This window comes from Protobothrops mucrosquamatus, unplaced genomic scaffold (genome assembly GCF_001527695.2).
Source record: "Protobothrops mucrosquamatus isolate PMUCROS unplaced genomic scaffold, P.Mucros_1.0 scaffold153, whole genome shotgun sequence".
Classification (NCBI taxonomy): Eukaryota; Metazoa; Chordata; class Lepidosauria; order Squamata; family Viperidae; genus Protobothrops; species Protobothrops mucrosquamatus.
Window position 1 is genome coordinate 299,285 of NW_015386517.1, and position 14,263 is coordinate 313,547.

The following is a 14,263-nucleotide window of genomic DNA, read 5'->3' on the forward strand; positions in this document are numbered from 1 at the left end:
CAAGTACCAAACCAAATATCTCTCCCCATCCCCCAGCTAATGCAAAATCAATGTATGTGAGTTCTTTAGATGGTCAAACAAATCTTGAAAAATTTAATAAGCTAAAATTTGATTGGGGGGAGTGGGGACCACAGAAGAAAAGTGCCTGTTTCAGCTACAACCTCAGAGCATTTCAGCTCAAATGAATGACAGTGACAGTCCTTTCCTTCATTAATCTCAAAGTTGCAGGTTCCAAGGCATAATTAGCAACCTATGTTCATAATTAAAGCTTATTTATCTTGTTTTTCTACACCTAGAAGATTCTACATTAGAAGATTCTAATGGTGCTTCTTGCTTCATGTTTGTTGATTCTAATGAAGATTCCCTAAATCAAGATAGTTCACTACCTTTTTTTCCCCTTTTTCATTTTTTTTTCATTTTTCTTTTGTGCTACTCAGAAGCCCAACATGATTAGCCAGTGTGTTACTGTGTTAGCAATTCTCCATCAGGAATATATGAGACTTCAATGATGGCTGGAGCTGAACTGGGGTCTGGCTTTCCATAATGTACCAACACAATGTTTTATCTCATCACCAGGTTCTCTCCCGGAGGCATTAGCCAGTACCAATTCACTCACGGTGAATTGTAGAAACCTCTCCACTGTCTAAAGGCCCATTGCCAGTCATCCGGAGAACTAGTTGGCCCAGGAGATACTGTAGAATCCTGCAGGGTCAGGTGTCCACACCTCCTACCCTCATTTACTGGGATAACAATAGCCTCCCGAGTTCAGCTGGCTCTGCTAGGCGGTTTCCCTCCACCATGCCACTTCCTTGAAACTAGTAGGGAAGGTTCTGGCATTCCAAATGAAGCTGCTGTCTACTTAGACTAGGGATGGGGAACTATGGCCCTTTTATGACTTGTGGACCTCAATCCCAGTGTTCCTGACCCAGCCAATTCTGGGAGTTGAAGTCCACAATCATAAAAGAGCTATAATTCCCACCTCTGACTTAGACAAAACCTCTCAGCACCGGTATCTAACAAGAGGTCCCTGAAGTTCAAATACCACAGTGCTTACTACTAATTCAAGTCCCATCCATTCAGACCTTCATCAAATCCCAGGGTATTTATGAATGCTTGAGCCCACTTCAGCAAGCACATTTGTGGTAATAAGTGATCTGCTGATCTAAACCACATTGATTGATTAGTAGATGAAGGACATCCAAACCATGAAGTAGACCCTCGAGAACCTTAGTTCTGCTGAATAAGATCCTATATTTTTCAACTATCACATAGCTTATGACATACCTAGCATCCTTGACATATTTAATATTGATGAATTAGTTTGCCTAACTCCAAAATGGCACACTGTGTGAAAGTTTAGCATCACTATCACTTGTACCTCAATTACCCATCAATCCTATTTTCAACGGGTGTTCTGGAAAATTTTCTTTAAGATAAGGCCACATTTATTTAATAATTAGCTCTCAAACCAGAAGAAAAAGGCCACTTGAAACAGCCTTAACCACTTGTCTGAAGAACTAATTTCACCCTTTATGCTAGGAATTATGAAAGAAGACTGCTACATACAGTAAATGTTCCATTCTCAGTTGGATAAACACATTGGTTGATCCATAATGGCCTTTTAACAGATGGAAACAATCTAAGTATTCTACCAAAATGTACCTGGAGGGATCCAATTCTAAACAACATCAGGAGAGAGCAGATCCTTAGCACAGAGGTCATACTGAGTGCTTCAGCTATAACTGTTAAATTGGAGGTGTTTGTTCAATATTTCTATCTTGTGTATGGCATCATGCTGTAAATATTACAGCATCAAACGTTACAAATCTTTTCAGATATTACAAATGGGAGCAGGTGAGTTTGGTTGGAATAATACTTTGTGTAAGCTATTGTTTCTCAACTTCAGCAACTTTAAGATTTCAGCTCCCAGAATCCCCCCGCCAACATTGGCTTAAGAAATAATGGCTTAAGGCATCAGCAAGCACATTTGTGGTAATACGGACAGCACTTATTTTCATTACTTTTATTTTCACGTGGTTCTGATACAGTGGTGTCACTAGAGTAGCTGAGAATGGCATTTGGCCTAACTCGTTTGTAACTGGGGGGATTGAGGAACTTTGACTTGCATTTTAAACACAATAAGTTTACTTGTTGTTTCTTTAAAAAATACAGTAAAAATTCATGCAATGCAACTTCAGTAACAGACCTGTGATCACCAAGAGTAACAGAAAAAGGGTGATTCACCCAGGTGTAAAGCTGCCTATTGAATTCCTGGCTGTGCTGAGGCCTTTTTTTAAATTGAGATTTCCACCTCTTAAATATTTTTCTCACCAGAATGGCAAAATTTAAAGGTCAACCACTATAACACGGGGAAATAAAGAGTCTAAACTATATAATAAACTAAGAAGAATGAAAAAGACAAGGACCTTATAGAATATTGTTTTTTATTTATCACTTACATCCTACAAACACATTACTTTGGGGGGGGGGAGAAGAGGGACAAGCTCTACATTTGTAAAAGCAGCTGAAAAAGTGTCAGATTTCACACCTTATCCCAAATTTGGCTTATGTTCACAAAATACTTGGAAAGGCACCAAAAATAATTCCAAAAACATTTCAGTTTTCAAGCCGCTAACAATGAAAGTACATGTTCATAGTTATCTTATGGTTTACAAAACACCGTAGGCAAGGAATGCTATGCAGGCACGTGGCAGGGACTACAGAATTCAGATATCTTTAAACTCCATTTTGTGCAAACAAGGCTCATTCATTTAAAGGACTTTATTTTCTAAATAATTGTGATAAGCATTGAAGTGGGAAAAGAGCAGTGAAACGATGCAGATCCACAACGAAATACCTGCCAAAACACCAAGGTTTAGAAATAGCCAACTGCTCTTGTATTTTGATCAACCACTAGACCAAGCAGGGCTCCAGATTGGACCTTACGTCTGGTTCCCAAGGCCATTTTTCAACCATGATTCAAAATGTATGCAATTTGGGATTTTGTTATCTATTGGGTCTTATATAAAAACACATTATCTGAAGATAATTTGTTAGTTAAGAGTGCCAATGCATTGACTGGGTTAGGATTAGGGTTAAGTCATCAAATTGATCTTTCCAGCCCCCAAATCTTTTCAAACTCCTTTCAAGTCATCCCAACAGGTCAGAAAACATAATTTGATAGGGTGACAGAATTTTTTTCCCACAGGTACAACCATGAAGCTTCTTTTTAATCATTTCAAAGTTGTGCAAGGTTAAACAATTTTTGCATCTCCCCAAAGAAGTAAAGTGTATCTTGAGAATGCATTTCTGTCACTTTTTTGAAGAATCCCCTTACTCTTTCCATCTACCTTTCTTCACTTATGTTTATCTCAAGTTTGTCCTGTTGATTTTAAAGGAGACTACACAAGGGATTAAGGTTTAAGAGGAATTAATTGTCTCAGAATTTGTTTGGAAGGCCAATAATTTCAGAAAAGCTGTTCTCTTTTATTTATAGAGTTATAATAATGTCATTGTCCTTCTATATTAGAAGTCACTGGGTTTCTTTCAGTGATAATAATCATACTCAAGTTGCCTGTTGTGGATTTCTAATGCAAATGTTAATAAAATAAATGCACATAAGATACATCAAATACTTCCATATGTGCTCTCAGGAATTGCATGCTGAAATCTATGCCCACAAACAATGAATTAATATTCTCTACATCCCATACAAGCCAATAAAATATTGCAATGTAAATTTTGGAGAATATTGATGGGATCACTGTAGTCAAAAAAGACTGGATGGCAGATAACCAATTAAAATATATTAGAAAACAGAAAAATGGGGAAGATGTTGGTAGCCAAATGTGAGTTTGAGAGTTGTAACACTAATGTATTGGGAATATTCTATATCTGCACATGGTTTTAAAGGCAACATTAACTCTTTAATAAGATATGTACCTGGCATGCAGAAATATTTCATTTGGTCCATGCATCTCCAAATAGTTCTTCTGTCTTCTGAGAACCCCAAGAATAGTCCAGAAATTATTGTACTAAATGGATTAAAGCTTTGGAACATGCATTCTCCAGAGTTAACATATGTAGTTTAAAAGAAATCTGGCATTGTGACTATGGACAATACTCAAGAAAGCTCTCAGTCTGTATAATTTACTGTTTCATCACAAATACTGGAAATCTTATTTAACTATCTCTTAAAATTTCTGAGATTTTAATAAAGATTGCCCACAAATTTTCAATCTTGATATAGGAATAAAAGTTAAGCTTCTCAAGAATTTGAACACTCTTAGTATTTTTGCATTATTGAAGAATTATATTTTATGCACAGCCTTCACATCTATTCTATCTTCTCCTATTTCCCCTCCAAACTGAAAAAGCTTCTTGGATAGGAAGTGAAACATTTGCAAAGAAGAAAACCAAGGAAATCCAGTTACGTTTTGGAAAAAAGCACCTTTGGGACAACCATGACCTGGATGATTGAGAAGCTCCATAGACACCTTGTCCTATTCATTCCATATTTTACAAAGGCTCAGTCAATTCATGGACAAAAAATGCGTGACTGCCTTTTTTGCATTTCTCTATTAAATTCCTTCAATCGTTATGTTTAGCCGATGATTTTTTAAAATATTATCTTATTTTCCTATTACATTAAAAAAAAACAATTTTAACATATTGATGCAATAAACTTACATGTCCTCCAGACGTTCCTGAGATAAATTTCAGAAGTATTTCCTTACAATACCTTCACAGATACATCTACACACAATAAATTGGTCAATGGGTGACTGTAAAAACAAACGGCAATGTGTAAATGTGCTACCACAGATCAAACACTAGATACATCAGTAATAACCAAATGCAGTACTGTCTAAGAACAAATCCCGTAATTGCTTAATAGTGCCAAATAAAACATTTGGTGTCTATATAATTGTTCCTATAAGGTAAACAAAGCAAAATGAAGAGAAAGACACTATATGGGGAAGTGTAATGAATAGATGAATTGATGATGAGAATGAGGAAAAAAACTGCAGAGATGAAGGGAACATGGGGAATGCCATTTCCTTAATAGTTCCTTTCCATTTTATACAACTGTGTATCACATGGTAAAGCTAAAAAAAAATATCGAATTTTGAATCTGCCCATCTTTCTCACATAACAATTCTATCAAATTTCTCATCTTTCTGGTTGCAAGTTTTCTTTGATTTCATTCTTAATTAAGTAGAAGAGTCACACATTATTTGTAAATATCTTTGTCGATATGTACAAATGGGGGTATTCTTTCTTTAAGGAACACATATTTATACACATTTGCCTAGCATCCATGCTTTTTGAAAATAAGTTCCCCCTAGAATAAATACATTTTGAGGAGAATTTTTCTTTCAATTTTTGGCTACATTTTTCTGAAAATACATATTCTTGTTGTGAAGTTGTTTTGAACTGTGAACTATGTAATAACATTCTAAAAATAATTCTGACTTCAACATCTTCAAAATTTTTGAATTGCTCACATACAGTATTTCTAAATTAACCCATTTATTTGATCTAGGTGGAGATCTGTAACAATGACACAATTGAAGGCATACAACAGTTGCTGCTCATGAAAGAAAGGAGCAAAGCTAAAGCTTTTCAGGTGAAAATTAAAGGTGTTCCTTTAATAAGAGAACAAAGAAATGTTTCTTTAAGGCAATGAAAACATCTAGCAAAAAAAAAATCCAGTAAAGTACTTTGGGCAGAGACAAAAGAGGTTTAGCTGGATTAATCCTGAAATGTAGCCATATTTCACTGTTGCAGAAACTTCGAAGGAGTCTGATGCCCCTTTGCAGATGGACAAATTTGTTATGGCATCAACCTCAATGGACAAAGAACTCTATTTTGCAAGAATGGTTGTGGGCTCTCTTATACTTTATTTACCCTATTTGATTTTTATGTTTTCTTTCCTCAAGATAAAAATGAAAGTAGGAACCAGAGAACACTGGGGAATCAAGCTGAATTGATAAGCTCACCCCCAAACTCTGTTCTTAAATTCTGCCATTCCTGATGTTATCACATGCACAGTTGGGTGCTATAGTGAAAAATGCATGAAGTCTAATTGAGAAAAACATGCATTTATCAGACATTGGGAAAATTACAATGTTGAACTTTCTGCTGCAAACTATAAACCCCAAACACTGAAACTGAATTTTGTCATTTGCACCATTGTTTCCATAAGCGCACAGAAAAGTTTCAGCCAAAATTTCTATTCCCTACTTTGGGTTTCCTACAGCAGTGTTTCTAAAATTTAGCAACTCTAAGATGTGTGGACTTCAATTCCCAGAATTTTCCAGACAGCATGGGGAGTATTCTGGGAGTTGAGATCCAGACATCATAAAGTTGTCAAGGTTGAGAAAAACTTCTCTAAAGCAAAACTAAAAATTAGTTTCTACAGATAATCCCCGAGTTACGAACGTTCACTTAATGCTTGTTCAAAGTTACGTGATGAGCGCCCCCTAGTGCTTATGAGCAAGCCCCGAAGTTACGAATATTGCACCACCACGGCAGTTGTTCGCCCTTATGAGTGACTGCAGTGGCTCTGCAACATTCATCCTGGTTATTCCCTCCCTCCCCACCCCCGCCCGGGTCTCCCGAGGCACCAGGCCTTTAATACTCACTCTGTGAAGATCGAGATCCTTTGCTTTCTTGGCTGCTCCAGGCCGTTGGTGCATTTGCAGAGAATGGAGGCCTAAAGTAACGCAAGATCATGTGAGATAAGTGGGGTGAGATCTCATGCCACTGATCTCACATGATCTCATAGTAATTTAGGCCTCTGCAACAGAGAATGAAACCGAAGCTGGGGGATGCTCCCACATGCCTCTGGAGGCTGGACTGTGGCCCCAGAGGCCTTTTCCAGGCTGCTGTGGCCCGGATCTAAGGCCAGGGGATGCTTCCGTGCCCCCCGTGGCCCGCTTCTGTGCCTCCCGATGGCCCACTTCTGTGCCCCTCATAGCCTGATCTGGGCTCCGGAAACAATTTCCAGGCCTGATCGGGCCACGGGAGGCGCAGAAGTGTTCCCTGGCTTCAAAGCTAGGTGGCAGCGGCCTGGAAAAGGCCTCCAGAGCCTGGATCGGCCTGCAGGGGCCGCAGAAGCATCCCCCAGCCTCAGATCCGGGTGGCAGCAGGAACCGTGGCAGAGAGGAGATGGATCTTTTCTAGGTGAGTCCGGTACGGCAAGAAGGGAGGGGGAAGCATGCAGTATCTTAGTGGGTCAGGGAGGCCTTGGGGATCTGTTCCATCACTAGACCTTCCATGGCCTTCCCCACCCTGAGATATCTCATGTTCGCTTAATGAGCCACGTGCGTTTTAACAAGCAAGGGAGTAATCTCGTTCAAGGTACAAGATTCACTCTATGAGTTTTCGAGTTACGAGTGGAATGGGCAGCCTCCATTGCACTCGTAACTCGAGGACTACCTGTATTTTAGTCCCACCCACCCCTTCTGTGCCAGCTGAAGAGGTGGGATAAATGCTCTGAACCAAATCTGAAGTGGTTGACTACTGGACTCCTGAGGACTTCCATTATCCTGCTCTAGATTCCAATTCTATACTTTGTTCCATACAGTAAATAGCAGACTGAAAGTACGTGTTCAAAATAAAAGTGCAAAAGCCCATTGATGTGTCAAATTACACCAGGCAGCTGAGCACATCTAAATTATTTTATATGTATAGAACTGGATTTGATGTTTCCATAGATTGATTGTTCTCAGCTTTTATTTTTATGCTAATCACTACACTGTGATCAGCAAGAACCAGGTGTGGTGGTTAAGTCACCAGGCTAGAAACTAGGAGACTGTGAGTTGTAGTTTTGCCTTAGGCATAAAGTCAGTTAGGTCATCTTGGGCCAGTCACTCTCAGCCCTAGGAAGAAGCAGTAAACCACTTCTGAAAAAGTTTGCCAAGAAAACGGCAGGGACTTGTCCTGGCAGTCACCAGAAGACAACACTAACTCACAAACAACTCTCCATAATAAAAAAAAATGCTACATTGAAATAAAAAGCTGATAAAGGACCATTGAATAAACCCAAGGTCAACAACATGGGAGCTTCAAGACGCATCCACAATCTTCTCAAGTATCCGTTAAAATCTCTCCTCCCGATTAATTCTCATTATTCAATTTTAAAGTAGTTAATTGCTTAAAACTCCAAGATTTGGCAGTCTCACATAATTTTTGTCATTACTTATCTATGGTGCTTTTCACATGGACTATTTGCAGAACCTTTACTGAATATCCCAAGCCCTTGCATACAAAACTCACATATGACGCAGATCATTCTGCAAGCTTTAGAATAATGTATGCATTTAGGTATTCATATGGGACAATAATGCATGCACAATTCCTTAACTGTCCTTAATTATGCCATCAGCTTTGACTACCTTTTATATATTTGTGTAGAGCTGCCTCCTACAATGAGAAGCTGGTAAGGATACATGAATATGAATGACAGGGCTGATGGATTGGCACATGGACATGCATAGGGTGGTTGATCAGACACATTCTGTTTGGTCCTCCATTTCCAATTTTGTACTTCCAGGTTTGTCTATAAACACCTGAATCTCTTCTTATTCATATAAAATAACCATAATTATTTTGATCTTTAGTACTTCAAATATTACATCACTATTCACAAATGCTGAATATTCATTGCAATAATTCCTTCACAACAATAGCAGTATATTGTACAAGCTTCTAAGAGGAAATAAAGCCACAGGTACTTGAACATGGAACCCAAATGCATGGTAAATGCTTAGATAGCAGTCAAGACAAACTGGGGCTTTAAAATGCTTCCAGTTCATTTTATCAGAATGAATCTAGAAACAAACGCTCCAAACCAAGGCTTTGCAATTAAATATGAAGACCTGCTCATTATTCCCCTTTACCAATTTATCTAAAGTACATTTGCACAATGGAAAAACATATTAATGTCCATTGCAATTAACAAGCTGAACGACATGCATTTTTAATGCAAGCAGTTTCTCCTGTTTGCTCAAATGTGCAGCTTGATGCATTGATGAACAGCGTCATGTCAAACTACTCAGTTTCTTATCAGAAGTTGCCTCTCTTTCTGCCCTGACAGATATTCATTTGTGAGATCTTAGGTTTTTGAGTTGTCCAGCTCTCCTTTAAAAAAAGCAAAAAAAAAAAGCTTATATTGGCATCTACCTAGGATACCATGAAGCTTAAGGCTGTTTTGGCAGTTAAACAGTCTCCTCTAGAAGGCACTCCAGAAATGCAACATTTGATAAAACCATAAATCATCAGCTGTTTGTTCAGTTCCAACCACATGGGGCTTTTCTAAAACCGTCTAAGTTGACAGACAACATTCAGTCTGAAAAAGATTAACAAATGGTCCAGTAAAAATTGTAAAGATGCTGTAGTTTGCTTTTAACAGCGAATATCCAAAGTTTTGATCTCGATATTTCTTAATTCTTTTTTTCTTTGGGTATTTCCTGGATTTTGACTTCTATGAAATCACTGCTGAATTCCATCTGTTGTCTCTGTTGGTTCCAATGGGCTATTCTCAAGATTGGAGACGGGTGTTTTCTTGTTACTGCGGACAGTGTGAGCATTGAGCATCTCCAGCAACAAATCGTAGACTGGCACTACATTCTTGCACTTCATACTAAGAAGATGCTCCATCCCTTTGTTACTGTAAAGAAAACATTGCGATCAGAAAGAAGTCCTGAGATTTAAAATACAGAGGTGCTCTAGGACAGGAACAGCAAGACTTTTAAATGATCCACACAACTGCACAATGTTGCATAACAGAATATAAGGATTGGAAGGTATTTTTTAGATTATCTAGACCAATTCCCTTCTCAATGCAGGAATTCTACAACAGCATCCTTGATAGAGGATCACTTTGCTTGAATAATTCCAATAAAGGAGAAACCACTAACTCCTGAGATCTTGCCAGAAATGCAAAACAAAAATGGATTTAGAATATTAAAATTAATAAAAAGTTAACATTAAAAACTTTAAAAAAAATAAAACTTCAAAACAGAAAAACACTTGAAATAAAATTTATAAAATAAAATTGAAATTGTTAAATACTTCATGAATGCATTCAGGACCACTATGAAAGATTGGACTATCATTTGATCTTCTAAAATGTTATTTTTCTTTGTCATGGCACCCAGAGGAATTTCACTACAAGCTCCACTTCTACAGCATTGGAAACTCATTCTGGAGATGAGACAGCATTATCAATAGACATTTTCATACATATAAACATTTCATTTCCCTCATAAACCACTTTATCCCATGAACTATTGTGAAGCTAACTTCTAGCAGACTTGAAAGACTAACATTGAACAGGAAAGACTAGGATGCAATAGTCCTTTCTCTGGGTGATCAGTAGAAAAATTCAAAAACAGGACTCAAGCAAATATGCCACCAGGAGTTTCTGGGGTTCTCACAATTGTGGCTCTGGGCAGCACGCTTAGTATAAAACCCAAGCAAACACACATGATAAGAAAATAAGAAAAGGAATGGCAGCTGAGAACAAACCCAACTCTTATCATAAAAAGGACAAACTCACAGTGACAGGCTTACCTAACCTCCTGACCACATGCCTGAAGTTCAATTAATCAGTTTGTCTCTGTTTCTTTTTTAATGTAGTTAGATTGCAACAGCTATTGAGAAAGAATCAGCTTGTATCCCAGAGCTAGGAGGCAGGGGGGAAGCAAGATCAAAGCCAAAAAAAAAACAGGCCACCCCCCCCAAGCCATCACATTGTGTAGTTCTGGTTTCAGAAAAGACAGAATAGATCCAGAATGTGACCATTTCAGTTCTTGAAATGAAGAATGTCACAAGGATAAGCAAGCTGCGAGCTGATTTGGAACAACACAAAGAGGACTGATGGAAAAACTCTTCATTTTCTATAAATTACTGGGTGTATGAAAACCAATGACTGGATATATACAAAGACTTGATTTGGAGGGGAAAGAACAGGAAGGTTAGATGGAGCTCATATACCTTATGGACACATTGGAAATCCTAGATCTAACTGCTATTTATCCAGTAAAGTAAGTGGAAGAAGAGAATTTAAAATGCAAATTATCATTCTGGCTAATGTAGTTTACTGGTTGAAATAAGGTCTGTCCAAATACTGCTGGTCAGTTACCATTTTGAAACAATGTTTTTCTCAGTTTCTGAGCAGTCAGAAATTGGGTTAATGGAAAAGTTTCTATAAAATGCAAAATAAGCCAAAAGCCGGCTTGTGCTATTTCTTACTTTCACTGATGGAAAAGTCAATATTCATTAAGCCAATTCCACGTAATGACTCAACCTTTTTTAATGTGTCCTTTAAAAAGTATCAATAAATTTTCCAGTGCCAGGTCAATGTTTTAACACAACCACTGAGCAGTCTTTCATTGCCATCACAAAATAAACAACGCACATGGAAGAGCTATGTAGAAGAGTTTGAAAAAAAAAAAAAAGAACCAGGTAATCTAATCACAATTAATCTGCTCTTTCAGCAAGAAATAAAATGAGGATTATTAATGGCATTGTTTTTCAGCTATTTTGAAAGACTGAGGGTGAATCGAGTTGTTTTAGTTCTGATAAGCAACACAAATAAGATTTGCCTCTATAGCTGGCTGGGTAATTCTGGAAATTAAAGTCCCCACATCTTAAAACCACCAAGGTTGAGAAGCACTCCCTGAATAAGCAACTTTATTCTTTTGATGGTAGAGCTGTCTCTGCTTCCCTGCATTTCTTCCATTGAGATGGGGAGAGCTTTCTGGGTAGCAGTGCTTTGCTTAGGGAATTATATCACCAAAGACACACTTCTAGCAACTACCTGTTATCATTGTTGATTTTTCTTTCTTTTTCTTTCTTTCTTTTCAAGCCTGACAACCAGAAGTACAGGTAGTCCTCGATGTACGACCACAATTGAGCCCAAAAATGTCTGTTGTTAAGTAAGACATTTGTTAAGTGAATTTTGCCCCACTTTACGACCTTTCTTGTCTCAGTTGTTAAGTGAATCACTGCAGTTGATAAATTAGTAACCCGGTTGTTAAGTGAATCTGGCTTGTCCATTGACTTTGCTTGCCAGAAGGTCACAAAAAGGGATCACATGACCTTGGGACACAGCATCGCTCATAAATATGAACCAGTTGCCCAGCAACTGAGTTTTGATCACATGATCATAGGGATGCCGCAAAAGTTGTAACTATGAGAAACGGTCATAACTCACTTTTTTTCAGTGCTGTTATAACTTTGAACAGTCACTAAATGAACGGTTGTAAGTCGAGGACTACCTGTATAGAATCTCTGAATAACAGAGCCCGTCCTCTTTGCCGGAGCGAGTTATGTGCATCCAAGGACAGCAATAGAACCTGCATGCCTTTTTTTTTTTTTAGATTTAGATGTTCATTAAACTGATACCTCTATGGGTTACAGTCCAAGCCAACTCTAGCCAACCAAACTGGGCTAATTCTCTCTTCCTTATGGTTTGTCTTTTCTTTAACCTAGGTCAGTGGTGGTGAACCTATGGCACGGGTGCCAGAGGCGGCAATCGGAGCCCTCTCTGTGGGCACACGTGCCATTGCCCCAGCCTCGCCTCCCCCCGTGACACCCTCCTCTCCAGCAGCCTCCCTGAAGGAGAGTCGCCCCTGAGCGTGGCCCACCCAGAGCAGCACAGCCAAGGACATGGCAGCCAGGCAACGTAGACAAGACTCTGCCGTCACATCCCATCATGCACAGTTGATGCTGCAGGGCGCGGGCAGAGGGTGTGGCCGCCATAGTGCTGCTGGGTTGCCTGGGCGATCTGCGGCGGGCCCTGGAGGCAGTGAGTGGCCCTGCAGGCAGGCGGGGGGGCAGGGCAGGGGGCGGGGGGCAGGGGACGGGAGCAGGGGGGGTGGAGCAGGGACGGGGCCAGTTTTTGGGCACTCGGTCTCTAAAAGGTTCGCCATCACTGACCTAGGTGGAGTCTGGATAGCTGTTCAAATACTTGGTGTTTCAAGGAGAGCATTAGCTTCTGAAAGGCCTTTGCACAGAAGGTTGTTCTTTTAAAGAATGCCCTAGAAATGGCAAGCTGACAAAAGACTGGGATTTGATTCACCAAGGTTGCTTATTTACTTAAATGTATTAGCCACCTAATTCCAACGGATGGTCTCTCCCAAATCATTGGAATCCTTGAACATTCTGCTCTGTACAATGTGTGCAAAATTGTTCGAGACTAATTTTTATTGAAGTCCCACTGTGTATCCACTGCTGTTACAGTCAGTGATGTATACAATTTAGACGTAACAAACACTTCAATAGTATAAACTTGCCATTAAATGTTGCAATAAAGTATTTCTGGGCATGGGACTGTGTAAAGGTCTAAACATTTTAATAATTGAACAATATGGTATTTTTGTACAGTAGGATGCACTTTTCTTTCAAGTACTCCTAAAACATTTAATTATCAGCTTTGGCAGCCGAGTATATTTCAGCAACTTGAACTTGGCCTTGTGTTTTTTAAGCAAAATTTCTGAATGAAGGTTTCTTCGGGAAAAGATAACTATTATCACATCATAGAAGGCATTGCCTTCCATGAATTTTGTATTATTTGGTACCATAATTTTTAATAGTTTAAAAATAATTAAGTAAAAACACTGCTCAGCCCAGCACTCTTGAAATTGCAAAATATATATAATCCATAATATTAATGGACATTTATATTAGTTTAATTTTGACTGACTTCTTAAAAATAAATGTCTTCTTTTTTATTTATATATACCCATAAACGCTCAAAATTATGTTTTAGTTTAACTTAACATTTCAATTCAATATATCCTTAAAATGTACAGAATTACAAATCATCTGTGTCAAATGACACTATTTGCATGCCTGAATATTCTGTCATTAAAAAATAAAATTCCACAGATAATGTGTTGGATTAAATGGAAACTGAGGCACGTTTTTATCATTTAAACTTTTTTAAAGTTTCAAAAAAAACTAAGAGGCCTTTGAGAAGCGGCATACATTTTTTCTTTGGAAAGCTAACATGCAATAGCTTTAGTTACTTATTGGTCTTCAGCAACAGTCCAGAAAAATGCTGCTTTTTCTAAGCAGAACACTTTGTTTATAAGACAATTCAGAATATAATAGTATAGTATCCAATATACAATGGATATATAAGTGTTACAGATGATGTATTATGCAGAGAAATTGCTATTTATATTATCCATAAATTCTATATTTACAGTTACATCAATAGCCAACATATGTAAAAAAGATATGAAAT

At 38.3% G+C, this 14,263-nt stretch overlaps 1 protein-coding gene across 1 annotated transcript in view; it reads right to left on the reverse strand.

Annotated features, from left to right (window-relative positions):
• Nucleotides 1-9,496: 9,496 nt before the first annotated feature.
• The window catches only part of ESR2 (estrogen receptor 2), a 47,597-nt gene continuing 42,830 nt past the window's right edge, over nt 9,497-14,263 (reverse strand). The window contains exon 9 of the mRNA XM_015813324.1: nt 9,497-9,676. Within this exon, the coding sequence (XP_015668810.1) occupies nt 9,499-9,676 (178 nt within the window). The 3' untranslated portion in view covers nt 9,497-9,498. The remainder of the gene's footprint in view (nt 9,677-14,263) is intronic.